The 26244-nt window shown below is 43.7% G+C and overlaps 1 protein-coding gene across 1 annotated transcript in view; it reads right to left on the bottom strand.

Moving 5' to 3' along the window:
• Positions 1-26244, bottom strand: part of acads (acyl-CoA dehydrogenase short chain) — a 75157-nt gene that overhangs the window by 21362 nt on the left and 27551 nt on the right. The window contains exons 7-8 of the mRNA XM_055655267.1: positions 11052-11189; positions 8861-8956 (exon numbers count right to left, since the gene is read on the bottom strand). Of these exons, the coding sequence (XP_055511242.1) occupies positions 8861-8956; positions 11052-11189 (234 nt within the window). The remainder of the gene's footprint in view (positions 1-8860; positions 8957-11051; positions 11190-26244) is intronic.

Here is a 26244-nt window from a genome sequence, read left to right as displayed (position 1 = left end):
GTTGTGTCTTTAGAAAAAAGCCGTGAACAGAAGACAGCTACTTAGATCATTTTACATTTGCATGATGATTGACTTAATGAGTTATGGATCACTGTGCGTGCTGTGTTCTAGTTTTAAACATTCATTCACAGGATGTGCATGTCATGATCAAGGCCAGCAGCAATTGCCCATTTCCAATCTTCCTCGTGAAGATGTCAAAGAGTCCGAGCTGATCGGCACAGAAACAGACCCTTTGGCCCACCACATCCATCGCAACAGGGCGCAGCGGTAGAGTTGCCACCTTACAGCGTCAGAGACCAGGGTTCCATCCTGTCCACGGCTGCTTGTCTGTATCATGGCGTTTGTACGTTCCCCCCGTGACCTGCGTGGGTTTTCTCCAGGATCTCCGGTTTCCTCCCACACTCTAAAGACGCACAGGTTTGTGGGTTAATTGGCTTAGTACAATTGTAAATTGTCCCTCGTGTGTGTGTAGGATAGTGTGAGTGTGCGGGGATCACTGGTCAGCGCAGACTCAGTGGGTTGGTTTAGGGGCCTGTTTCCACTCTGTATCTCTAAACTAAAGTAAACTTTTTGTCTATCTACATTGATCCCATTTGTTCCATATCCTTGCTTTTTTTAGTGCCTGTCTAAACCTCTCTCAAATGTAGTGACTGCTTCCGACTTCACCACCTCTTCTGCCGTGAATTTCAGAGGTCTACCATCAAAGGGATCTACAGGAAACGCTGCCGCCTCAGAGAGACAGCTAATATAATTAAAGATACACACCACTCTCATCTGTACCACATTCTCATCTCATTGGGAATGTGGTCGAGGCGCCTGAGAACTGTGACCTCCAGGTTCAAGAACAGCTTCTTCACATTAACCATCAGGGTACTGAACTGCATTTCACAACTCTAACTACAACCCTACCTCAGCCAAAAACTTAAGTGGGCTTTGTTTAGGTTGCACAATGTACTTCAGTTTATTTTTTTTTAGTTTCAAGATACCGAGTCACGCCGGCCAGCGATCGATCACCAGTATACTAGTTCTATACTAGTAAACAAAAGCATTTCACTGAACCTCGGTACAATAACCTAAACGAATTAACCTCATCTAAGTGAACATTATGTGAGGAGAAATCTTTGTTAAGAAGCAATAAATTACTATAAACTATCCTGTTAGTGACAAGAAATTGGCCACAGCCTTCAATTCCCCGAGATCCTGGAAAGTCCCCCAATACAGCAGCTTATGCATACATCAGTGTTTATTTTGTGAACCAGGTTTCAGTGCAATCTAAATATAAATTAATGGAAATGTTCCACCCACCCCTAGCTTATTTGAAAATGCAACAATGGACCTCACATCCCCTCATACTGCACAGACAAACTATTATACCGAAGTTTATATTTGACAATTTCAGTTTTTATTATCGGATTTAATCTGGTCTTGAGGAAATTGGTATTCCAGTCAACTAAGCACAGTTAATATTTTGCTGACAATTCTGAACTATGAAATATCTCAGTATCTGTTATGTATACAATGCCAAGGGAGCATATTGTCTGCATTGGCTGATTATTTTGCTGATGGGTTTCCTGAACTGGTCGACAGTAGATAAGTTGAACAGTTAATTCAACCTCCTAGCAATTTTCAGCTGCAACTTTACTAATTTAATTTCAGAATTTCATTGCGCTCTCTGTAATGTGTTTCCAACTCCACTATTTTCTAGATAAGACACAAAAAGCTGGAGTAACTCAGCGGGACAGGCAGCACCTCTGGAGACGAGGAATGGGTGAGGTTTTGGGTCGAGACCCTTCTTCAGACTGGTTAGGAATAAGGGAAACGAGAGATATAGACGATGATGTCTATTCTGGGCTCTGCCCCTATGCATCCTCAATTGTTGTTGCTCTGCCGTTAAGTCTTGGGCCTGAACCCTCTAATAACCCCTTAAAGTGCCACTGCATCCTTTAATATGTTCCTTTATGACTCTTCCCTTTCGTTTCATTTGGCTCTCCTGCTCAATAACACTTGCATGTAATACAATTTTCTATATTAAAAGCTGCTATAATGATGTACTTTATTGTCACAGTGAAGATCTAGGGGAAAGATGATTTTCTAAACGCTTTCAGTACTCACCTGAGATGAGATGAAAGCAATACTTGGGATTGAATAATATCCCCACAGAGTGCGACATGTGGAATGAGAACACAAACATTCTGTTCAAACTCGTCATATTATTAAATAACCCTATTCCCTCTTCTGATAAAATTCTGCCAGTTTGTATTCATTCCTCGAGTAAAGTAGGAACCAAATTGGAACTAAACAGATATATCTTTTCAATCCACTCGATTCTTTGCTCTAACGGTAAACCCTCTATACCGGAAAGTCAAACCTATTTTCTCATGTGTATAAGTAAGCACAAGCAGGGGACTACCATTCAGCCCATCTAGGGTGACATGATGGGGCTGATCATCATTTCTCTGCTTCATCACCATTTCCCTTGAATCTTCCAAGATCCAAAAAATTATGAATCTCTATTTTTGAATGCAATAAATGACCATGCAACTGGCAATCAGGTTATCAGGTAACTGAACCATCCTCACACAACTAGATAGCAGTTCTGTGGGTTTTCTCTGGGTGCTCTGGTTTCCTCCCACACTCCAAGGTCATACAGGTTTGGAGGTTAATTGGCTTTGGTAGAAACCGTAAATTGTCCCTATTGTGTTGGATATTGCTAGTGTACAGGGGTGATCGCTGTACGAAGAAGGGTTTCAGCCCGAAACATTGCCTATTTTCTTTGCTCCATAGATGCTGCTGCACCCGCTGAGTTTCTCCAGCACTTTTGTCTACCATCATTAATTATCTCTTTCCAGTTGCTACAGAATTAGACCTACACGGCCTGCACCTAGATGATTCCTCAACGTATTGATCCAGAAGTCAATTCTTTTTCTCTCCCTCTCCATCATTCATCAAGGAGAAATTTCTTATTCGAGGCAGTTAACTGAAAGCGAAACAAGTTGTCTCCAGCAGCAACGTGTGAACAATAATGGAATTTACAGAAATAGCTTTCAATCATACTTTGCAATGTCACAACTTTGAAATTGATCGTTCCTTTTCATTTCAGCAATGAGTGTTTTGTTATTATTGTGAGCAGGGCAGATCAGGAGCAATTCCATCCGGGGGGGGGGGGGGGGAAACACCCCGGCATTCGAATTTTCCATTTTGTCAGATTGCAAAAAAAAAAAAGATGTTTTCTGTGTATTATATAATTGCAGCTGTGTTTCTGTAGAACGCAGCATTGTAGCTTTGAAGATTATGTCAGAAATAATCAATTGCTTGCTCAGTTCACAACTGCTCCCTCAGTCGTCAAAATAAAAGGAACAACACTATTTTTGTAAATGTGATTAAACGGTAACCAAATTCCACATCCCAGACATTACTTATTAAGTTTAGTTTAGAGATACAGGGCGGAAACAGACCCTTCAGTCCACCGAGTCCGCACCGACCAGCGATCCCTGCACATTCACGCTGTCCCACACAGACTAGGGACAACTTACACTAACACCAAGCCAATTAAGCAATGTACGTCTGGGAGGAAAACGAAGATCTCGGAGATAACCCACACAGGTCACGGGGAGAACGTACAAACTCTGCACAGACAGCACCCGTCGTCGGGATCGAACCCGGGTCTCCGGCGCTGCATTCGCTGTAAGGCAGCAACTCTACCGCTGTGCCACCGTGACACCCCCTGGGGGGGGGGGGGGGGGGGCACAACTCAGTGCACATTCACCCGGTGATCATGTGGATTTATTCCCGATGCCCCGATTTCCTCTCACATCCTGAAGACAAGCGGGTTTGTGGGATAATTGGCCTCTGTAGATTCAGGGACAGTTTCTACCCAGCTGTTATCAGGCAACTGAACCATCCTACCAACAACGCGAGGCCATAAGGTCAAAAGGAATAATAGAATTAGGCCATTCGGCTCATCAAGTCTGCTCTGACGTTCAATCATGGCTGATCTATCTCTCTCTCTCCCAACCCTATTCTCAGTGAGTGAGCGGCCTAGTGAGGGACAGTTTCTATCCAGCTGTTATCAGGCAACTGAACCATCCTACAGGGTACCAACAACGAGAGGCCATAAGGTCAAAAGGAATAATAGAATTAGGCCATTCGGCTCATCAAGTCTGCTCTGACGTTCAATCATGGCTGATCTATCTCTCTCTCTCCCAACCCTATTCTCCTGCCTTCTCCCCATAACTCCAGACACTAGAGCAGCCCTGAGCTACTGTCTACCTCATTGGAGACCCTCGGACTATCTTTGATCGGACTTTACTGGACCTTATCTGGCACTAAATGTTATTCCCTTTATCATGTATCAGTACACTCTGGATGGCTGGATTATAATCATGTATTGACTTTCCGCTGCCTAGCTAGCACACAACTAAAGCTTTTCACTGTACCTCGATACACGTGACAATAAACTAAATTAAACTGAACTCTGTAAATTGCCCCCAGTGTGTAGGGAGTGGTCCATGGTCAGTATGGAGTCGGTCGCCTCAGGTCCTGTTTCCATGCTGTATCTTTAAACTAAACTAGTCATATTTCCTAGGTGGGACACAGTGGTGAATTACAATAAGGTATCCTGCTGCAGAGGGATCTCTGTCACATCCTATTCCATCCTTACCCAAAGTTAGCATCCAAGCTGTCTCAAACTAAAAGTTGGGCAGCACGGTGGCGCAGCGGTAGAGTTGTAGCCTTACAGCTCCAGAAATCCAGGTTCGATCCTGACTACGGGTGCTTGTCTGTATGGACTTTGTACCTTCTCCCTGCGACCACGTGGGTTTTCTCCGGGTGCTATGGTTTCTTCCCACAGTCCTGGACGTACAGATTTGTAGGTTATTTGCCTTCAGTAAAAATTGTAAATTGTAGGATAGTGCTGGTGTATGGGGTGATGGCTGGTCGGCGTGGAGTCGGTGGGCCCTAAGGCCTGTTTCCACGCTGTATCTCTGAGGTTTACAGTCTAAAGCAGTTTAAAACGAAGATCGAGGGTAACAGCTCAGATTGATGTTCATCAGAGGTAATTGCAGTTTCATTGTCACAGTGGTGTAGAACAAATGCCTCGGCACAAACTAAATTAGGATATTCTGGAAATAAGAACTATTTTTTACAGCACGCTATCAGGGAAGCTGCTAATGGCATTTTTTACTATCCAAAAACAGGATTAGAGTGCGAGGGCAGATCTTTAATTGCAAAAACATCCAAAAAAAAGCATTTGCAGCGAAGGTCATAGCATGGCAAATGGAGCAGAAATTTGGAATGTTATTTCTCCCTCCTAAATAGAAAGACAGACGTACAATTATACTGCACCTTTCACAATCTCAGGTTTTAACGTGTTTTATAAACATGTCATTTTAAATTGCAACCGCTGTTGTAGTGTAGGAAGTGTGGCAAGGAATTTGCACGCAAATAATATTTTGTGCTTTTTTTGGGAAGATAATTGTAAAATCGTAACTGCAACCCATCGGAGACTGATTAGTTCAGTACAAGACTAGCCTGCGCTAACAGTCACACTTTCCTCCACAATCCAACTCGTTATCACACCAGGGATAGATAACACAGTCCTCCAGCTGATTAGTGCACCAGTGACTGCATACTCTAACTTGTTGCCACGGGGCGGCACGGCAACGGGTGCGGCCCGGCAGGCAGGCAGGCAGGCCCAAAGATACCAGAGGAGCCGAGGCCCTGCACGCCGCGGACCGACGACGACAGAGGACGGCTCGCCACGGACCGGGAATCACTTGCCGCGGACTGTGGACCGGTAAGACGCATATCACGGACTCCGAACTCGGGCCCCAATGCCACCGGCAATGACCAAAATCGAGGAGGGATGTGGAACATGTCGGAGTCCCTGGGGGCCGAGGTCACGAACAACAAAGGGGACCCAGAGTTGGGGGGAGGGGGCCGCCGAGAATGAGACGGAGGAACCAACAATATTTACGGGTACTTTGTAACTTTGTCTGCGCCTTGTGGCGACTCTTTTGTGTACTGTGTATGCAGAAACGTAGAATTTCACTGTACCATCACGGTACATGCGACAATGAAGTGTCTGCCTATCTACAGAACCAGCGACTGCATTATTCTTCTTGTTACCACACCAGGGATTGCACAGTCCATCTCATTACTACACCAGGGGTCACACTGCCCATCTTGTTGCCACGCTAGGGGCTGCATGGCCTAACTCATCATCGTAGCAAAGACTGCAATGCCCAACTCATTACCACATCAAATGCAGAATCATAAAACGTACGCATTCTGCATCATTTAATCCCACTCCTCTGTTTCCTTGCTAACCTTTCAAGTTACCTACCTTTCAAAACTATTCCAATTGATTTTTGAAAGGTTCCATGGAATCCTATTTCATCAATCTTCTAAGAAGTGCATACTAAATCATAACAACCTTCTCTGAGGAAAAAAGCTTTCCCTCATTTCCACTCCTGTTCTTTTGCCATAGTTTTCTAACGAGCTCTGGTTATCAACCTTGGTTGGCAACAGTGGCGCAGCAGTACAACATAGAAGAATCGGAAAGCACTTTCGACCATTAGGGAGACTGACAAAAACCTCCGGGAACCGCACGGAAACCTTGGGTGGGGCGCAAAGTCTCCAGAGGTTTCCGTTCAGGTTTCCCAAGTGGGACAGGGGCATTCCAATGCTTACAGCACCAGAGACCCAGGTTCGATCCCGAGTAGGGGTGCTGTCTGTACCGAGTGTGTACTTTCTCCCCATGACTTGTGTGGGTTTTCTCCGAGATCTTCAGTTTCCTCTCACGCTCCAAAGATGTACAGGTATGTAGGTAAAATTGGCTCAGTAAATATTGTCCCTAGTGTGTGTAGGATAGTGTTAATATGTGGGGATCGCTGGTCGACATGGACCCGCTGGGCCTGTTTCCTCTCTATCTCTAAACTAAACCCACTAAAGAAGCAGTTTTCTTCGGTCAAAGCTCCTCTTGACTTTGAGTGCAAATACTTAGCTTCTCAATGATCTTCCCTGTTCCAGAGAACATTCCCAGCTTCTCCATTCTTCCACTTAAGTGAAATCATCCAGCTCAATATTACTTGAGAACACCTCCAATACCCTCTCTCCAACACTTTAACAAAGTGTGCTGCCCCAGAATTATACACAATGTTGCTAACTTGCTAAAGTTTTAATATAAATATCATGCCTTTGGTGTTCAATGCCCCATTTAAAAAAAAAACAAGATTCTCATATGCTTTCTAAACGTCCTTATCATCTCCCTCTGCCACCTTCCAACTTTACTGAATGTGTATCATGTCTCAGTACACTGGCAGCCCCAACCAAGCAGCATCATTTAAATCATCCACCTTCTTTCTCCAAAATGTCCATCATTTCACATATACACATTAAATTACACCTGCCATATGTTGGCCTATTACACCATCTGTCTCTATTCCGCTGCAACCTGCTACTATTTATTGTATTATCAAATAAACCATCTGCAAATTGATAAATTGAGTAGCTAAATTAGTTGCTTCTATTTTATAAATTCTTCACTTTATGCTACCAGTGAAATACTCTTTGAGAATACACACACACACAATATATATATATATATATATATATATAAACTTCTCAAATTAACTCATTTGTCTACGAGGACACTTTGCTGATTCTCTATCATACATTTTTATTCCATCATTTTCCAAATAATAAATAATTCTGTGCTTAACAATAAGCTGCGGTAATTTTCCATCACTGGTATGAGACCAAAGGGCAATCATTTTGTTTATCCCTTTTCTAGATAGACACAAAGTGCCAGAGTAACTCAGCGGGTGAGGCAGCATCTCTTGAGAAAAAGGATGGTTGACGTTCCGGGTTTGAAGAAGAGTTCCGATCCGAAATGTCACCTATTCCTTTTCTCTTGAGATGCTGCCTAGCCCGCTGACTCCAGCATTTTGTGTCTATCTGAAGGAAAAGGCAGCTTTGGGTGCCACACGGGTTTACAGTGGGTCAGACAGCGTCTGTGGAGAAAAAGGATGGGTGACGTTTCAGGTCTGAACTCTTCTTCAGACTGAAAGTAGAGGGGAGGGAACTAGAGGTAGGAAAAGGCCAGAACATATCAGGGCCAGCAACAGATGACCAAGGAAGGGGGCATCCACAATGACTAGTAGGATGGGTGCGGGGGGTGAGCGGAGGGAGGGAGTGCAGGGGTTACATGAAATTAGATAAATCAATGTTCATACCACTGGGCTGTAGGATGCCATGCAAAATATGTGCTGCCATTCTGCAGTTCCTTTCTACAGAAGGTAATACCTAATTGGGATGTGTAGGAAGGAACTGCAGATGGTGGTTTAAATCAAAGATAGACACAAAATGCCAGAGTAACTCAGCGGGACAGGCAGCAACTCTGGAGAGAAGGAATGGGTGAGAAGAAGGACGTTTCAGGTCGGGTCTGAAGAAGGGTCTTGACCAGAAACATCACCCATTCCTTCTTTCCAGAGATGCCCCGCTGAGTTACATCCTTTTTGTCTACCTAAGAGAGATAACAGTTTTGAGGTTCATTTTGGAAGGAGATGAGGAGAAATTTCTCTAGTCAGAGGGTGGTGAATGTGTGGAATTCTTTGAAACAGAAAGGCTGTGGAGGCCAAGTTAGTGAATATTTTTAAGGCATAGATATTCTTGATTAGTACAGGTGTCAGAGGTTATGGGGAGAAGGCAGGGGAATGGGGTTGGGAGGGAGAGATAGATCAGCCTTGATTGAATGGTGGAGTAGACTTGATGGGCCAATTGGCCTAATTCTACTCCTATCCATTATGACCTTATGAAGATCAAAGCCGTGTCATGGTTTAACATGAGTTTCTTGTATTACCTTTACATATGATTTTCCATTATCCTTCAGCATAGCTGCTCTCCACGTCAACAAGCGTGCACTCTCCAGCGCCAGGCCCATATCAGCTAATTTGAACTGTAAACAAAATAAAATTTAAGTCACCCGCACTGACTATTCCAAAGCACAGTTTTTTAATCAAAGATTTTGCAGATGTAGGTCAGCATTTGTGCGCTGGGTTTTCACAACAGGAATGGAAGCCTGGAATCTCAGTGATGGATCTTTCAGTCAAATCACAAGTTATTTCCCAAAAGGTCAGTGGGTCACAGTGAATTGGAAGGAATTCTGGACAGAGAATTATAGTGAAACGTGCAGCACAGAGCAGGTTATTTGGGCCACTGCGCCTGTGCTAGTTCTTTAGGTGGGGCTACCTAATGAGCACAATCAGCTGCCATGTATTATTTGTAGCTTTTAGTAATTATCCACTTCCTTTTTGAACGACAGTACTAGACACACTTTCCAACTTCCTCTCAGTGATACATTCCAAGTCGTGACTGGCTTCAAATAAGACTTCTTTTTCCACCAGATTCTTTTGCCAATAACCAGAGAAGTCTGGAGCACAGGCTCTCTTTTTTAAACTGCAACAAAGCAATTGAGAGTTTTGATCGTCAAATCTCCTCGTGATCTCAATAGACAATAGACAATAGGTGCAAGTGTAGGCCCTTCGAGCCAGCACCGCCATTCAATGTGATCATGGCTGATCATCCCCAATCAGTACTCCATTTCTGCCTTCTCCCCATATCCCCTGACTCTGCTATCTTTAAGAGCCCTGTCTAGCTCTTTCTTGAAAGCATCCAGAGAACCGGCCTCCACCTCCCTCTGAGGCAGAGAATTCCACAGATTCACAACTCTCTGTGAGAAAAAGTGTTTCCTCGACTCCGTTCTAATTGGCTTAACCCTTATTCTTAAACTGTGGCCCCTGGTTCTGGACACCCCCAACATCGGGAACATGTTTCCTGCCTCTAGCGTGTCCAAACCCTTAACAATCTTATATGTTTCAATAAGATATCCTCTCAACCTTCTAAACTCCAGAATGTATAAGCCCAGCCGCCCCATTCTCTCAGCATATGACAGTCCCGCATTCCCGGGAATTAACCTTGTAAACCTATGCTGCACTCCCTCAATAGCAAGAATGTCCTTCCTCAAATTAGGGCACCAAAACTGCACACAATACTCCAGGTGTGGTCTCACTAGGGCTCTGTACAACTGCAGAAGGACCTCTTTGCTCCTAAAATCGACTCCTCTTGTTATAACTTTTAATCTCATCCCTCCTGGGGTCCGTATTTTTCTGCACCTTCCCAAAGATAAAGACATCTTTCCTAATATGTAGCGCCCAAAACTGGCCACAATCGTTTGGGAACTTTTTTTTTTTTTTTAAATCAGCTTTTGCATACATTACCCGTATTATTGAGGACCAGGGGGGTCCTTTGTCTTTCCATCACTAAGGATTTTGGAACAGACCTTCGAGTTTTTATACTCTTGCGGCCTTTTTGCCAGACTATTTTTAACCTCTCCTCATAGTTCCTACAAATTTCAAATTTCTTTGGATGAAATTATGTCTGCAATGTTTCAACAAAATTCATCATTCCAACGTGAATGTTTTTACTCCCGCATATTACTTCCATGAGTTTTGAAACCAGTGATATTGTAGAGTAAAACAAAGAACTAAAGGGCTACGATCCAATCTAAGCCTTGCCATTGTTTTGAAGGAGATATGCCAACGTTGGAAAAAGTCACCAAAATGTATATTTTTGTAATACTAGAGTCTAACTTTGGACCAACTTGCCCACACCAGCAACATGTCCCATCTACACTAGTCCCACCTACTTGCGTTTGGCCCATATCCCTTCAAACCTATCCTATCCATGTTAAAACTGTCCTATCCACTACTTGAGGGTTTAAATTAAAATCTGTAGGTAAATCTCTTGCCGTGTTCACTGAACATCCTTTTTTCTGAAAACTTTCTAAACAACCTAGCGAGGGAGAGAGTCTGATAGTTTCTCCAAATTTATATTTTTGTGAAGGCAGGAGAATGGGGTTGAGAGGGAAAGATAGATCAGCCATGATTGAAACGTGGGGTAGACTTAATGGGCCATATGGCCTAATTCTGCTCCGAGAAGTTCCGAACAGAGAGGTGGGTGACCTTCCTCAGGAAAACTCGAGCTGATTTTACCTGTATGGCCTGGAGTTTGGAAATAGGTGAGCCAAACGCCATCCTTTTCTCAGCATAATCCACAGCACAGTCCAGGGCTGCATGTGCGATCCCGAGGGCCTGTGAGGCAATACCAATCCGACCAGCATCCAGTGTTTGCTGAAAGACAAATCGCAAAAACGTCAAAACGAGAAACACTGTTGTTCATTTGTGCACCAAGAACAAGAGTTGGACTGGATCATACATGCCTTTAGTCAGCACCAGGTTGTATGCTTATAGAACTGTAGAAGGGGCAGCACAGCGGCACAGTGTTAGAGTTGCTGCCTCACAGCACCAGAGACCTGGGTTCGATCGGTATGGAATTTGTATGTCTCCCTGTGACCACGTGTGTTGTCTCCAGGTCTCCCACATTCCAAAGATGTGCAAGCTTGTCGGTTAATTGGTTTCTGTAAATTGTCCCTAGTGCGTAAGAAAGAACTGGTGTCCGGGGGATGGTTATATGATCTAAACCTAAACGTCTGTGATGAATTAGAGGTCAGACGCCAATGCATGCCATCTCCTTCACCACTAATCACCAACACGTCAAGCTGAGAGGGAAAATGCGCTCCATTAATGTTAATGATGGTTGGCTTAAGAATTCTTAGAGGTGCCTCAGGATCCGTTGCCAGAGGATGTGTCACCTCCCGTGGTCCATTCTGTTTCATAGGATAACTCTTGGGCATGAAGGATCAGCTCAGCTGTAAACGTGACTATGTTAATGTGGGCGGGCAGACTTTGCAGTGTGAGGTTCACGTGGCCTGCCACAGCCAAGATGATCGACTCCATTATGGAATGTCCTGACAATTGACAAACTTAATTTCCTCAAATTAAAGGCAAACAAGTTTAGACACTTTGAAGTTAAATTCCTGTCACGATAGCAAGATGAATAGCTACTTTGGCCATTCCACTCACTCAGAAGATGAAATGATACAGATTCATGAGCAAAGCTGATCTGAGTGAGATGTCAGAAATGGTTCAGTAATATGGAAACGGATCAGTGCATGCAAACTGTAGGCACGGCATCAGGTGCCAATATTGAGGCAGAATATTCAGGCACATTTATGGGCAGCACAGTGGTAGAGTCGCTGCCTTATGGCACCAGAGACCCAGGTTCGATCCTGACTATGGGAGCTGTCTGTACGGAGTTTGTACGTTCTCCCTGTGATCGCGTGGGTTTTCTCCGAGATCTTCGGTTTCCTCCCACACTCCAAAAATGTACAGGTTTGTAGGTTAATTGGCTTGGTTGTAAATGTAAAATTATCCTTTTGGTGGCAAAAACGGGAAAGCAGATTATTATCTAAATGGTGGCGATTGGGAAAGGGGGAGATGCAGCGAGACCTGGGTGTCATGGTACACCAGTCATTGAAGGTAGGCATGCAGGTGCAGCAGGCAGTAAAGAAAGCGAATGGTATGTTGGCTTTCATAGCAAGAGGATTTGAGTATAGGAGCTCTTATGTCTTATGAAGAAAGACTGGATAGACTTGGTTTATACTCTCTAGAATTTAGGAGATTGAGAGGGGATCTTATAGAAACTTACAAAATTCTTAAGGGGTTGGACAGGCTAGATGCAGGAAGATTGTTCCCGATGTTGGGGAAGTCCAGGACAAGGGGTCACAGCTTAAGGATAAGGGGGAAATCTTTTAAAACAGAGATGAGGAGAACTTTTTTCACACAGAGAGTGGTGAATCTCTGGAATTCTCTGCCACAGAGGGTAGTTGAGGCCAGTTCATTGGCTATATTTAAGAGGGAGTTAGATGTGGCCCTTGTGGCCAAGGGGATCAGAGGGTATGGGGAGAAGGCAGGTACGGGATACTGAGTTGGATGATCAGCCATGATCATATTGAATGGCGGTGCAGGCTCGAAGGGCCGAATGGCCTACTCCTGCACCTAATTTCTATGTTTCTATGTTTCTATCCCTAGTGTGCGTAGGGCATTGTTAACGTGTGGGGGGGGGGGGGGGGGGGGGGGGGGGTGGGGGGGGGGGGGGGGGGGTGGGGGGGTGGGGGGGGGGGGGGGTGGGGGGGGGGGGGGGGGGGGGGGGGGGGGGGGGGGGGAAATCGCTGGTCAGTGCGGGCTCGGTGGCACCAACAGCCTGTTTCTGCACTGTATCTCTAAACTAAATTAATCTAAACCTAAATGAAAAGTCACACTACATACTATCAGTTCAAGTTAATTATCTGAAAAAGTGCTGTTCTTCCGTGTTCTGCACCCTACACATGTTAAAATAATGACCCCCTTGGATACGGTTCCATAATGGTTGGCTATGGTTCCATAAACACTGATCTTCCAGTTACCCATTCAGTAGCTGTCACTGAAGAGTGAAGACTGTTAGTGAACACAATAGGCTATTTGACTCCAGGAAAGAAGCACAAAAATTAAAAAGATGTAGTACGCTGAGATCATTCTTGAAAATATACCAGAATACCGACATAATTCCGCAGTTCATAGAGAATTTGGAACAGAAAATATAGGTTTAAATATCATGTAAAATCATTTATCAAATCTACAACTAAAACTGTTTGACCGCATGTGTAATCTTTGAAGCTTCAATGGTTTATAAATGAAATGGCAGTTATCTCAAGCTCTTGTTTTGGTCTGAAAGCTGGTAAAGTATGTTTACATTTGCAAACTTCTCTCCCTAAACACTAATTAAGCATGGGTTGGTCCCAGACTGCGCTTACTTACAGGAATTAAACTGTGCAGCGGTAAAAGGCTTGGCCAAAATCCACTGCAGCAATTGAAAACGCACAGGTCCATTAAATAGGATAATACTCCTGTTGTTACAAGAGAACATCCAATTTAATATAAGCAAGTCTACACCACAATTCTCTGGAATTGTATAAATCTATCTTCTGAGCTGCAATTACATTCAGCAATTTGTTGCAGGGCATTTATCAAAACAGGAATGGGAAAACAAAATCACAGGAAGTAATTTAGTTAATACTGAAGTCTATTCACTTATTATGCAGGTAATCTCCCAGCAAGGATTTCTGGATCTTGTTGCAAAAATACCTGAAAACAATCAAAAGCTCAGCTGTAATAATACAGGACGTACAAATGTTGTAAATGAAATCCTCTTTGCTGCACACACTATTATTTTTCATTTTCCATTTGTCTTTTCATTAGTATAATTGTATTTAGAGATCAGTATACTCAATTCTAGAATGAGCCTCAATACTTAAAAGTTCACATTATGAAATATTGTATTACTTTTCTATAGATGAGATTATCTTTTGAGGGAAAAAAAAGCCAACAGGTAAAATATAATACTCAGGTTGAAAGATTCCCTCCCACAGCATGCATTTGTGATGGTTACTAGATCGGTTCCAGTATTGTATCCACATTTGTGCGCATACTACACTGGACCATTATCACTGAGGGTGTTAGGGCATGCGTGGCTAAACCAGATAGATACAAAGTGCCCGAGTAACTCAGTGGGTCAGGCAGCATCTCTGGAGAAAAAGGATGGGTGACGTTTTGGGTTGGGACTCTTCTCCAGACTGGAAGAAATCATCATAAGATCATAGGATAGGACCAGAATTAGGCCATTCAGCCCATCAAGTCTACTCCGCCATTCAATCATGGTTGATTCTTTCCCTCCTAGCCCCATTCTCCTGCTTTCTCCCCGTAACCTCTGACACCCGCACTAATCAAGACAGGTTTGATGTCAATGACTGTGCAACATTGACTTGGTACCACCACTGTTATCTGGAGCTTAACATTCCAGCTGAACCCTGCACAGCTGAACATGGGGGGGGACTGCAGGCCAATTTATACATTATCAGATCCATGCAGGTTAATTTCTAATTTATTTCAAATGATTCTTGCTATGATTGTACAAGTGATCTCTAGAGGGAGCTGTGTGCCAGATGGTGACATCACTGCTCCAACTGCAGGCTATTATACAAACCAGATGAATCTCGACTGATCTGCATTAGTGGCCATTTCCCATGGCAACTGCACAAGAAGAACAAGCAGACATCCAAAGTAGTCAAGAGTGTTTATTGTCATATGTCCCAAACAGAAGGATGAAATTCTTACTTGCTGCAGCACAACATTGTAAACATTGTACTCTGTAAATAATATAATAAACGAGAAAAAGTTCACTGTGTCAAGTCAAGTCAAGTTTATTTGCCACAAACACATACGAGATGTGCAGTGAAATGAAAGTGGCAATGCTCGCGGACTTTTGTGCAAAAGACAAACAACCAAACAACCTATAAACACAATCATAACACACATATTCTTTTACATAATAAATAATGGAAGGAAAAACGTTCAGTAGAGTTAGTCCCTGGTGAGATAGGCGTTTACAGTCCGAATGGCCTCTGGGAAGAAACTCCTTCTCAACCTCTCCGTTCTCACCACATGGCAACGGAGGCGTTTGCCTGACCGTAGCAGCTGGAACAGTCCGTTGCAGGGGTGGAAGGGGTCTCTCATGATATTGTTGGCTCTGGAGTTGCACCTCCTGATGTATAGTTCCTGCAGGGGGGCAAGTGAAGTTCCCATAGTGCGTTCGGCTGAACGCACTACTCTCTGCTGAGCCTTCTTGTCCTTGGCAGAGCAATTCCCAAACCAGATGGTAATGTTCCCGGACAAGATGCTTTCCACCGCCGCTGCTTAGAAGCACTGGAGGATCCTCGGAGACACTCTGAATTTCCTCAATTGCCTGAGGTGGTAAAGGCGCTGCCTTGCCTTACTCACGAGTGCTGAGGCGTGTGATGCCCATGTCATATCCTCGGATATGTGGACTCCCAGATATTTAAAATAGTTCACCCTATCCACAGGATCCCCATTTATCCTCAATGGAGTGTACGTCCTCCTGCACATGTGTGTGTGTTTGTATATATATAGTCTAGAAGGGTCTCGACCCAAAACGTCGCCTATTCCTTCTCTCCATAGATGCTGCGCATTTTGTGTCTATCTTCGGTGCGATAAATATATTACACCGAAGATAGACACAAAGTGCTGGAGTAACTCAGCGGGAAGTAATGAGTGACACCTCAGGTTGAGTCTGAAGAAGGGAAGCAAACTCCTAAGTGTAGATGGCGTAGAGTCCTCTTAGCAAGTACCCTAATTTGTTCAATGTGTTCAGACAGCAAATCGTCTACACAAACCTCAGTGAAGAAACATTGTATAGATGTCCGTGCTTGACAAAGGCTCCTTCATCTTACTGCAGCCATACCTGCAATCTCTAAACAAGGCATGAAAGACGCTGCCAGTAACTGGTAATGCTTCTGTGACTATGAATGTTAAAGTATGGGTATTGCCTTCCAATTTTGCAGGGGAGATTAATGGCATTCTCCATCCAGAGATGTTGCTTTTTGTTTTCTCTTGTCGGAAAACAGCAGATGGAACAGCCACATGGCTTAGTGAGGATTGACTGCTTCTCCATGGTGCTGGAGCCAGCTAATGCTTGGAGGCACCACATGCCAACTCTGGAGAGGCACCACAAATTAAAGTCATTCCAATCCCATCATGTCCATCTGGTCTATGGCTGTAGGTAGACACACAAAGCTGGAGCAACTCAGCGGGTCAAGTAGCATCTCTGGAGAAAAGGAATAGGTGATGTTTTTGGTTGAGACCTTTCTGCATTTGGCTGTACTTGGTACATCATGCACATCAATGCTCAGTGCACTGACAACAGTCATGCTGCCTTCGTTTAGCAGATGACCACAGCAAACTGATGATTGTCTACCTGGCAACAAGGGCAATTCACCGATAACACATCCTAGATTCTGGTATCTTCATTGCCTTGATTACTTTGGAGGACCCAGCAGATTTATAACTAAAACCAGACCTAATTGAACACTCGCAAGACACCAACTATTGTAATGCTCCTCTGAGTTGTTTTCCAACCTACAATGCTGAGAACTACAGACGTTGAAACAAGGAATTGCAGGTGATGGTTTACACAGAAGGACACAAAATTCTACGAGTCAGGCAGCATTTCTGGAGAACATGGATAGGTGACTTTTCGGATTGAGACCCGAAGCATTACCTATCCATGTTCTCCACGAGATGATGTCTGACCCGCTGAATTACTCCAGCACTTTGTTTCATGTAAACTATATTCAGCACTCTCTACCTTTCCCTTTGCTCCATCATATAATACTTGAGTTTGATATTATTCCATCTATGTTTTGTATATCTGATCTGCTTGGATGGTATACATGGTGTCAACATTTTACTCTATCACCTTCCACGTTGATGAAGAATACACATGGATATAACCAGTAAACTGAAGCACAGAATTAGGACTCACTGTACTTTAAAAATGCAATCAGCAGATAAATGCATAATACTGCTGGGAAGTTGCAGATCTGGGCCCATCAGGAGTTGCTGGGCTACAGGTGGAGACTAATGCAGAAGATGTACATAATTTTTAGTTTTGTTTAGTTCAGAGATACAGAGCGGAAACAGGCCCGCTAGCCCACCGACTCCGCACCGACCAGCGATCCCCGCACATTAACACTATCCTACATACACTAGGGTCAATTTACATTCAATGCATGTGCCGCTGAGTTACTCCAGCATTTTGTGTCTATCTTCGGTTTAAACCAGCATCTGCACATCTGTTAAACCCTGATCTTGGGTACTGTACATGTGGAGTCTGCATGTTCTGGTTTCCTCCCTTGTCTCAAAGATGTGTGTGTGTTGGTAGGTTAATTGACCACCAGTGTAAATTGCCACTAGTGCGTGATAGAATTGGAAGGTGTCGATGGGAATGTGGGCAGAACAAAATGGGGTTAGTGTGCGGTTAGCATAAACGGGTATTCCATAGTTGCTGTGGATTCAATGGGCCACAGGGTCTGTTTCGACCGCTGTATGACTATGTTTGTATAATGGTTTTACAAATAAATGTATCCTATTGTGCTTCAGACAAAGCAACCTACCTTCCATAGACTCCATTTATTCCCCACGCTGCCTCGGCAGGGCCTCTAGCATAATCAAGGATGAATCGCACCCTGGCCACTCCCTCTTCTCCCCACTCCCATCAGGCACAAGGTACAGAAGTGTGAAAACGCACATCTCCAGATTCAGGGACAGTTTCTTCCCAGCTGTAATCAGACAACTGAACCATCCTACCAACGACGAGAGAGCAGTCCTGAACTACGATCTACCTCATTGATATGATATGCCATTTATTGTCACTATACATGTACAGTGACACTGAAAGCTGCTCGTACTCAGTGTATACATACAATTTAGCACAAAAAACAAGAAACAGAAAAACAAAAACAGAAGGGAGAAGGGGGGGGGGGGGGGGGGGATAGGTGCACAATTCTGCGGCGCTATATACATATATACAGATGGAAGTCCGGGTGTTGGGCTGTGAAGTCAGTGCATGTGTGAATTTGAATTAAGAGTAGTTATAATTTTCGGAAAGCAACTATTTCTGAGTCTATTTGTCCTGGATTTGATGCACCTATAGCGCCTTCCAGAGGGCAGCAGGTCGAACAGTCCAAACGCAGGATGGGAGCTGTCTTTGATGATCTTCTTTGCCCTGCTAAGGCAGCGGGAGGTGTAGATATCCATCAGGGAGGGGAGAGGGCAACCAATGATCTTCTGCGCTGTCCTAGTTACCCTCTGAAGCCTCTCCCTGTCTGCCATGGAGACCCTCGGACTAACTTTGATCGGACTTTACCGGCTTTATCTTGCACTAAATGCTTTTCACATTATTCCCTTCATCATATATCTGTACATTGAGAACGGCTCGATTGTAATCATGAATTTTCCTTCTGCTGACTGGTTAGCATGCAACACAAGCTTTTCACTGTACCTCAGTACGCATGACAATAAACTAAACTAAACTTATGATTTGTATTGAAAATAATGGTGGGACTAACAACATTTAATGTCATTATGGAAACAAGATGAAATGAAAAAAGGGAAAACTAGTCCAAGCTTCCCTGCTGCTTTATTGTTTCCATTCTAACAGTTGAAAGACCAACATTAAAACCCATACAATGGCATGAAGTACCTGTACTTCCCAGCTAAATGCTTCAGTAAACATTAGGGCTGGTGCGTTCAAGGGCTCTTCATTTTTAAATGGTTGATTCGTGTTTTATTTACAGATAACAAGTTTGCTGGCACTGAAAATGTTATTTTTGCCGTTGAAGAATATTTTGATCCGATTTAACCATTGTTGGATTATTTTCAAAAATGCTGCCCGTTCCGAGTAATTCCAGCATTTTACTGCTTTTGTTTTTAGCACTCACAGATCATGGTTTTCAGTCATGTTAATGTCCCAGCTGATAAAATTTTGTGCAATGACCCTCTAAAGCACACGATACAAATCTAAACAAAAAACACTTATGACAAGATTTCTGCATTCACTGCGGAGCCCCTCTATGCAAGAACACAGAAATAAGCAGGTTCTACTTCAGAGAGAAGAGCCTACATTGTGGGGGTGGTAACACTAAGCAAGAGGAAGGTCTGATTTCTGTACCAAAGGTTACAAATAGTACAAAAATGCAGGATGAGGGTTGATGGTTCAGAATCCTCCGAATAGTTCCCTTTGATAAAACAGAATTAAAAATAGTTGATTTGGCTCTTTGCTGCCAAACTCTTTTTTCCTTCTGCCCTGTGGTCACATATACACAGTTGAAAAGCGTGAGCAAAATATCAAAGTAAACTAGCACCATTTTCAACTGCTAACAATGGGCCCACTCTGTGAAAATCTATGGCAGCTGCTAAATACCATTCATAGATCCCCCTCCCCCAAACACCTTGACACACAAATTCTGCGCTGTGCTTTTCATTTGTTCTCTTTGTGTGAGTGCTGGTGCTTGGAGATTGAAGCATCAATTATTAACCTCAAGATTCCCAGATTTTATGTACCTCAGATAGATGCGGAATAAATGCAAGTCTGCTTTTCTCCCCACCCCGCATGTTTTTGTTTCTCTTTTCCGACACAACCATTTTAGGTCTGCCGGATTGCACTAAATGTTAGGTCAGTAAAGCCCCGAATGCAGCCGGTTTGCAAAAATGAATAGGAATAAGGATAGGGCTCGTCGCTGCGAAGGAGGGCCCGGCAGGCCGCAGCCTGCAAGGGAGAAGCCATCGAGCTCGGCCTCGAAGACAGAAGAGTTGAGGAGGAGGGAAACGTTGACGGAGGCGGAGGAAAGGGACCGACTGGGGAATTGCTCCGGTGTCTGCAAGGATGGCAGCAGGAGGCACCCCCGGGTCACAGAGGTGGTCGGGTGGGCGAGGAGAGGGACATCAGTTTGCGGGCCGAGCTGGTCGAGGGCGATGGAGGAGGCCCTGCAGAAGCCTGGGCCTTACCTGGATCGGGAGTCGCTCCAGTATATAGAGCGTGTCGGACGGACTTTGGACTTTTGCAAATGGTGCTAAAATATGGCGACCCGTCCATGTGTAAGCTACGCAAAAAAATGTCACTGTGCAGTGAACATGACAATAAAGAACTACTCAACCATTAAACCATTGAGATCAAACTATAAAATAAACTCCAGATCAGCAAAAAGGGAGGAAGTGCCACCTGTTGTATGAACACAAACAACTTAGTTGAGTTTAGACTAGAGATGCAGCGCGGAAACTGGCCCTTCGGCCCACCGTGTCCATACCGACCAGCGATCCCCGCACACTAACACTACCCTACACACACTATGGATCATTTTACATTTACACCAAGCCAATTAGCCTACAAACCTGTACGCCTTTGGAGTGTGGGAGGCAACCGAAGATCTCTGAGAAAACCTCCGCAGGTCACAGGGAGAACGTACAAACTCCGTACGGACAAGGACCAGTAGTCAGGATCGAACCCGGGTCTCTGGCGCTGCAAGGTTCTACCGCTAGGCCACCTTGCCACCCATGACAGCTAACGGACAGTTCCAGGTTGCCTCCACTTCCTTCAAAGCAGCAATATTTCACTACAGGATTGATGTTCTGGTGTGGCAAACAGTGCCTTCTTTTCCACATCAACAACTTTCATTTATCCGCTCCCTTCAATGTAATAAAACAACTCTTGACACTTCACAAGAGCATTGTCAATAATAATTTGACACCAAGCCACATTAGAAGTTATTAGGACAGATCATCAAAACATTGTTTGTGTGTTTTTTTAAAAGAGCAAAGCAAGAGAAAAAAAAGATATTCACGGTAGATGATGCCCCAAAGCGCTTTATCATTAATGATGTACTTTCATGCGGCCATTATTATCTCAGTATCTCCTTTATTAACTATCTAAGATCCTGTAATATAGTAAGCCATTGAATAAAAACAATGCTATGTAATGAAAGAAAGAGTGTACATTGCCAACCACCATCTCGAACTGTGACTTCCTTCAAAACAAGCGACCTGCCTTAGATCTTTCAAAATTGCACTTTTGTAAGATGTGATGCAATCCTTACAGAGTCGACAACATTAACGCAATTGTGGACGGCACAGTGGACTGGCGGTAGAGTTGCTACCTTACAGCGCTGGAGAACCGGGTTCGATCCCGACTATGGGTGGTGTCTATACGGAGTTTGTTCGTTCTCCCCGTGACCGTGTGTGTTTTCTCTGAGATCTTCCGTTTCCTCCCACACTCCAAAGACGTCCAGGTATGTAGGTTAATTGGCTTGGTGTATTGTGTAAATTGTCCCTAGTGTGTGGAGGATAGTGTTAACATGCAGGGATCGCTGGTCGGTGCTGATTCGGTGGGCCAACCACCGAGGTAACTCTGTACCTCGATGATTGACAGTCAGTCAACCCCCCCCCCCCCCCCCCCCCCCCCCACCGGACATTCTTCCCCCAGAAAAAATGCACTACTAAGACTGTATGTATGTATATATATTTATTGCTCGTATTCTATGTTCGCTCTTCTGGGGAGATGCTAACTTCATTTTGTTGTCTCTGGACTGTACACTGGACAATGACAATAAAGTTTGAATCTGAATCTGAAAGGGCCTGTTTCCTCACTGTATCTCTAAACGAAACTAAAATAATTGATGTCAGCCTGATATAAGCATGTTCACAAAATGATACTCTCCGGACAACGTACCTGACTCCTCCATCACAACCACTAGGCACATCCTATCCTAAAAGGAATGGTTGTACGGTGGGAAATAAGATGGGGGATCCTCCAAATCAACTCCAGATCCTATGAATCTCATGGCATCAAATAAAATATGGGTAAGAAAGACTCCTGCCGATTGCCACCTACTCTCCTCTCTCCCTTGTAAATATTAATCTCGAACTGTACACCTCTGCAACAAAAATGGACCCTTGGTTAGATACAGGTCCACTACTGATTTTCCAGCGCATGGAGGTCAGGCAACTCCATTATTCCGGACAAAATTACGACAGCATTGTGTGTGGCGCACTTTCTTGTGGGATAAGTGCCTCCATGGTGAAAGGGGTCATTTTTAATTGTTAATTCTCTATTTCTCCCCGTTCTGTTGCAACCTTGTCGTGGTCGGGGAGCTTGTGTGTCTCAGTGACGCCCAGACCGGGAGATCCATCTCCTGTTAGGGGTCTCCCATGCTGGACAGGTCGAAGGGTAGAGGCGAGACAAAGAGCGATCCACTGGTCCTCCAGGTTGGAGGTTGAGCACAGGGCTAACAACCCTGTCTCGTAAAACAAATATGTTACGGAACCAGCAACTGAAAGAATCAACACTACTGAGTGGAGGACCTTCATTGTTGCCCTACATGCCCGGAGACAGAATAAGGCAGTAGGTAAGTAGGTAAGTAAGTAATCCTTTATTTAGGTTTCTAGCAGTCAATGGTGCTTAAGAGACACGGGAGAGGTACAATTAGTTAGTGGGTCCGATTGTTGAACTATTATTACGTGGACCAGCAAAATGGAGCATCCGGCAAGGCTCTGGAACCAAGGGTGTTGGAAAATCCTTGGTGCACCAGTACCCATATTTTATACAAAGAGAGACTTGCAGGACATACAAAGCTCATTGCATCATGCATTGGTGTACAATAAATTGGAAAGAGTCTAATGGAAGGGAAGATAGAGAAAGGCAAGGAATTTCTCTCTCTGAAAAATCTTTGAAGAGGGTGCTAACAAATAACACATTGTAAAGCAAGAACAAGTCTAAGTATAGACCTTGTATAGTATGAACTGTGTATGACTCAGCAGTGACAAAGAATCCGAGAAATAGCACAAAAATAGAACGACAATCTCAGATTGGAAACTCTGTACCTTAGCCCATACCTCCTCACCAGGCAACTAAAATTAAAATCGTAATTAATGTAAGAAACTTGGCGAATTAATTCAGTTCCACTAGCTAGCTTTCATGCCCAAGAATGCTATAAAAAAAAAGTTTGGTGTACCAATAAAGATAGGATGTTAAAAAGAGCACAGAGGCATGCTGTACTGAACACTTAATCTTTTGAACATGACAATGAAATGCCTTGAATTATGATCCAGAGATTACAGATGCATTTTTTCAGTTGCTACACGGAGAATCCAACCAAGCAGTACTTTGTTTATGGTCTCTGGCTCCAACTTACATTCTCACGCCAAGGATAGATCTCTGAATGCATGGTTATGCTCGTTGTATTCCTTGTCTAACCCAAGAAATACCTAAAGCCATTTGACAGAACATATAGGCAGAGGTTTATGGAGTAAATATTGAGTGATACAGTGTAGAAACAGGCCCTTCAGCCCAACATGCCCACATCGGACAACATGTCCCCACTAGTCCCACCTTCCTGCATTTGATCCATATCTCTTCAAACCTGTCCTTTCCATGTACCCGTCTAACTATTCCTAAATGTTGGAATAGTCCCAGCCTCAACTACCTTCTCTGCAGCTTGTTCCATGCACCCACCACCCTTCGTGTGAAAAAGTTACCCCTCAGGTTCCTATTAAATCTTTTCCCGTTCTCCTCAAAACGATGTCCTCTGGTCTTCGATTCACTTACTCTAGCCAAGAGACTCAGTGTATCTACCCGATCTATTCCTCTCATGATTTTATACACCTCTATAAGATTACACCTCATCCTCCTGCTCTCCAAGGAATAGAGTCCATGCCTACTCAACCTCTCCCTATAGCTCAGGCCCTCCAGTCCTGGCAACATCCTAGTAAATCTTCTCTGTACCCTTTCCAGCTTGACAACATCTTCCCTATTGCTTAGTACCCAGAACTGCACACAATACTCTAAATGCGGCCTCATCAAAGTCTTATACAACTGCAACATGACCTCCCAACTTCTATACTCAGAATAGTTAAATTGAAAAACCAATTTGTAGCAAAATTAAAAAATTAAAACATAGCTTTCATGAAGCAAAATGTAATTTAAAATTATGCCTTTACAAACAAGCAACAACATTATATTACACCAGTCTGAAGAAGGGACCCAAAGCAAAACGTCACCTATCCATGCTCTCCAGAGATGCTGCCTGACCCACTGAGTTGTTCTAGCACTCTTTTTTTTCACAGCATTATATAATATTGTACTCTGTAAAATGATCAGAACAAGCTCATCTTAAAGCAGCACTTCTATACCTAGAAAAAAAAAATGCTGGAGTAACTCAGCGGGTCAGGCAGTATCTCTGGAGAACATGGATAGGTGATGTTTCGGGCCACTGTGTTACTCCAGTACTTTGTGGGTTTTTTTCCTGTCAATAAGCAACTGTAGTTCCTTGTGTCTGCACTTATACCTTGCCTTTTATTTGGTGGGTAGATCAGGATATGCCTACATGAGGTTTGCTGGTGTAAAGAAAATTATTTCAAAATTGAGGAAGATTGTTTTTATTACCAGGAAGCCTCAACATTTTCATGCATTAAACATCTCGATGTAAGCTTTTTCTTGCAATTAATTATCTTATTCAGGTCCCAATAAAGACTGTGACCTATTGTTGAGGGCATGCACTTGTTCCTCTCAGATGCTCAATTACACAAGTGCTTGGTTTGCAAGATTCCAACAACGGGACAACCAAACTTTATCCCAACCATGGATCGACTGGGCTTGTATTCACTGGAATTTAGAAGGATAAGACGGGGATCTTGTAGAAACATATACATTTCTTAAGCGATTGGACCGGCTAGATGCAGGAAAAATGTTCCCGATGTTGGGACAGTCCAGAACCTGGGGTCACAATTTAAGAATAGGGGGCAAGCCATTTAGGAGTGAGATGAGGAAACATTTTTTCACCGGTGAGTTGTGAATCTGTGGAATTCTCTGCCACAGAAGGTAGTGGAAGCCAATTCACTGAATGTATTCAAGAGAGAGTTAGATATAGCTCTTAGGGCTAACAGAATCAAGAGATATGGGGAGAAAGCAGGAATGGAGTACTGATTTTGGATGATCAGCCATGATCATATTGAATGGCAGTGCTGACTCGAAGGGCCGAATGGCCTATTCCTGCACCTTTTTTCTATTTCTATGTAACCACATTCATTCACTTAAAGCAGCAAAACATGGAGGCCATTTGCACAGCCCTATTGCATGCAGTACAGTTGTGCAGCAGCAGAACTGCTGCCATACACGCTTGAGACCAGGTTCGGTCGTCTGTTCCGAGTTTGCACGTTCTCCCTGTGACTGCATGGGTTTTCTCCGGGTGCTTCAGTTTCCTCCCACTTTGCAAAGGTGAGCAGGTTTGTAGGTAAATTTGCTTTTGGAAATTGTCCCCAATGTGTAGCATAGAACTAATGCATAGGAGATTGCTGATCGGTGCGGACTTGGTGGGCTGAAGGGGCTGTTTCTCTAAACTAAACTATTGGGTTTTTTTTAAATAGTTCCACAAGTTTGATAATCAGACCGCTGTAGATATCACCTTTATTTAAATAAATCATGATTGATATATCTCACAGATAGCTATTCGTCATACTCTTTGTGAAGTTCAGCCCTGAAATTTTGAACTGAAAAAACATAACAGCTTTTTGGAAGAGTAGAACAGCCTAATTTATGGTTATGTGCTGAATATTCTTAATTTCTGGCAGGGGGAACGTGCTCTCTCTAACTATGCTTTCAAATCCTATAACTCAGAGGCTTTCAACATTTGCTAATTTACACATCTAAAAATGTTCAAATGGAGAAGCAAATTGCTTTGGAAACGCTATCACAAGAAGACAAAAAAAGCTCAGTGGCTCAAGTAGCATCCGTGGGGACGGAAGCAGAGACAACGTTTCCAGTTAAGAAGCTTTCATCACAGCAGGCAAAGTGAGAAAGCAAGTGTGATTTAAGCTGTTTAAGAGGGGGGTGTGGAGAGAACCA

The sequence above is a fragment of the Leucoraja erinacea genome, chromosome 25 (genome assembly GCF_028641065.1).
Source record: "Leucoraja erinacea ecotype New England chromosome 25, Leri_hhj_1, whole genome shotgun sequence".
In the NCBI taxonomy this organism is placed as follows: Eukaryota; Metazoa; Chordata; class Chondrichthyes; order Rajiformes; family Rajidae; genus Leucoraja; species Leucoraja erinaceus.
The sequence above is the reverse complement of the archived record's forward strand: the minus strand, read 5'-3'. Positions and strand labels throughout refer to the sequence as shown.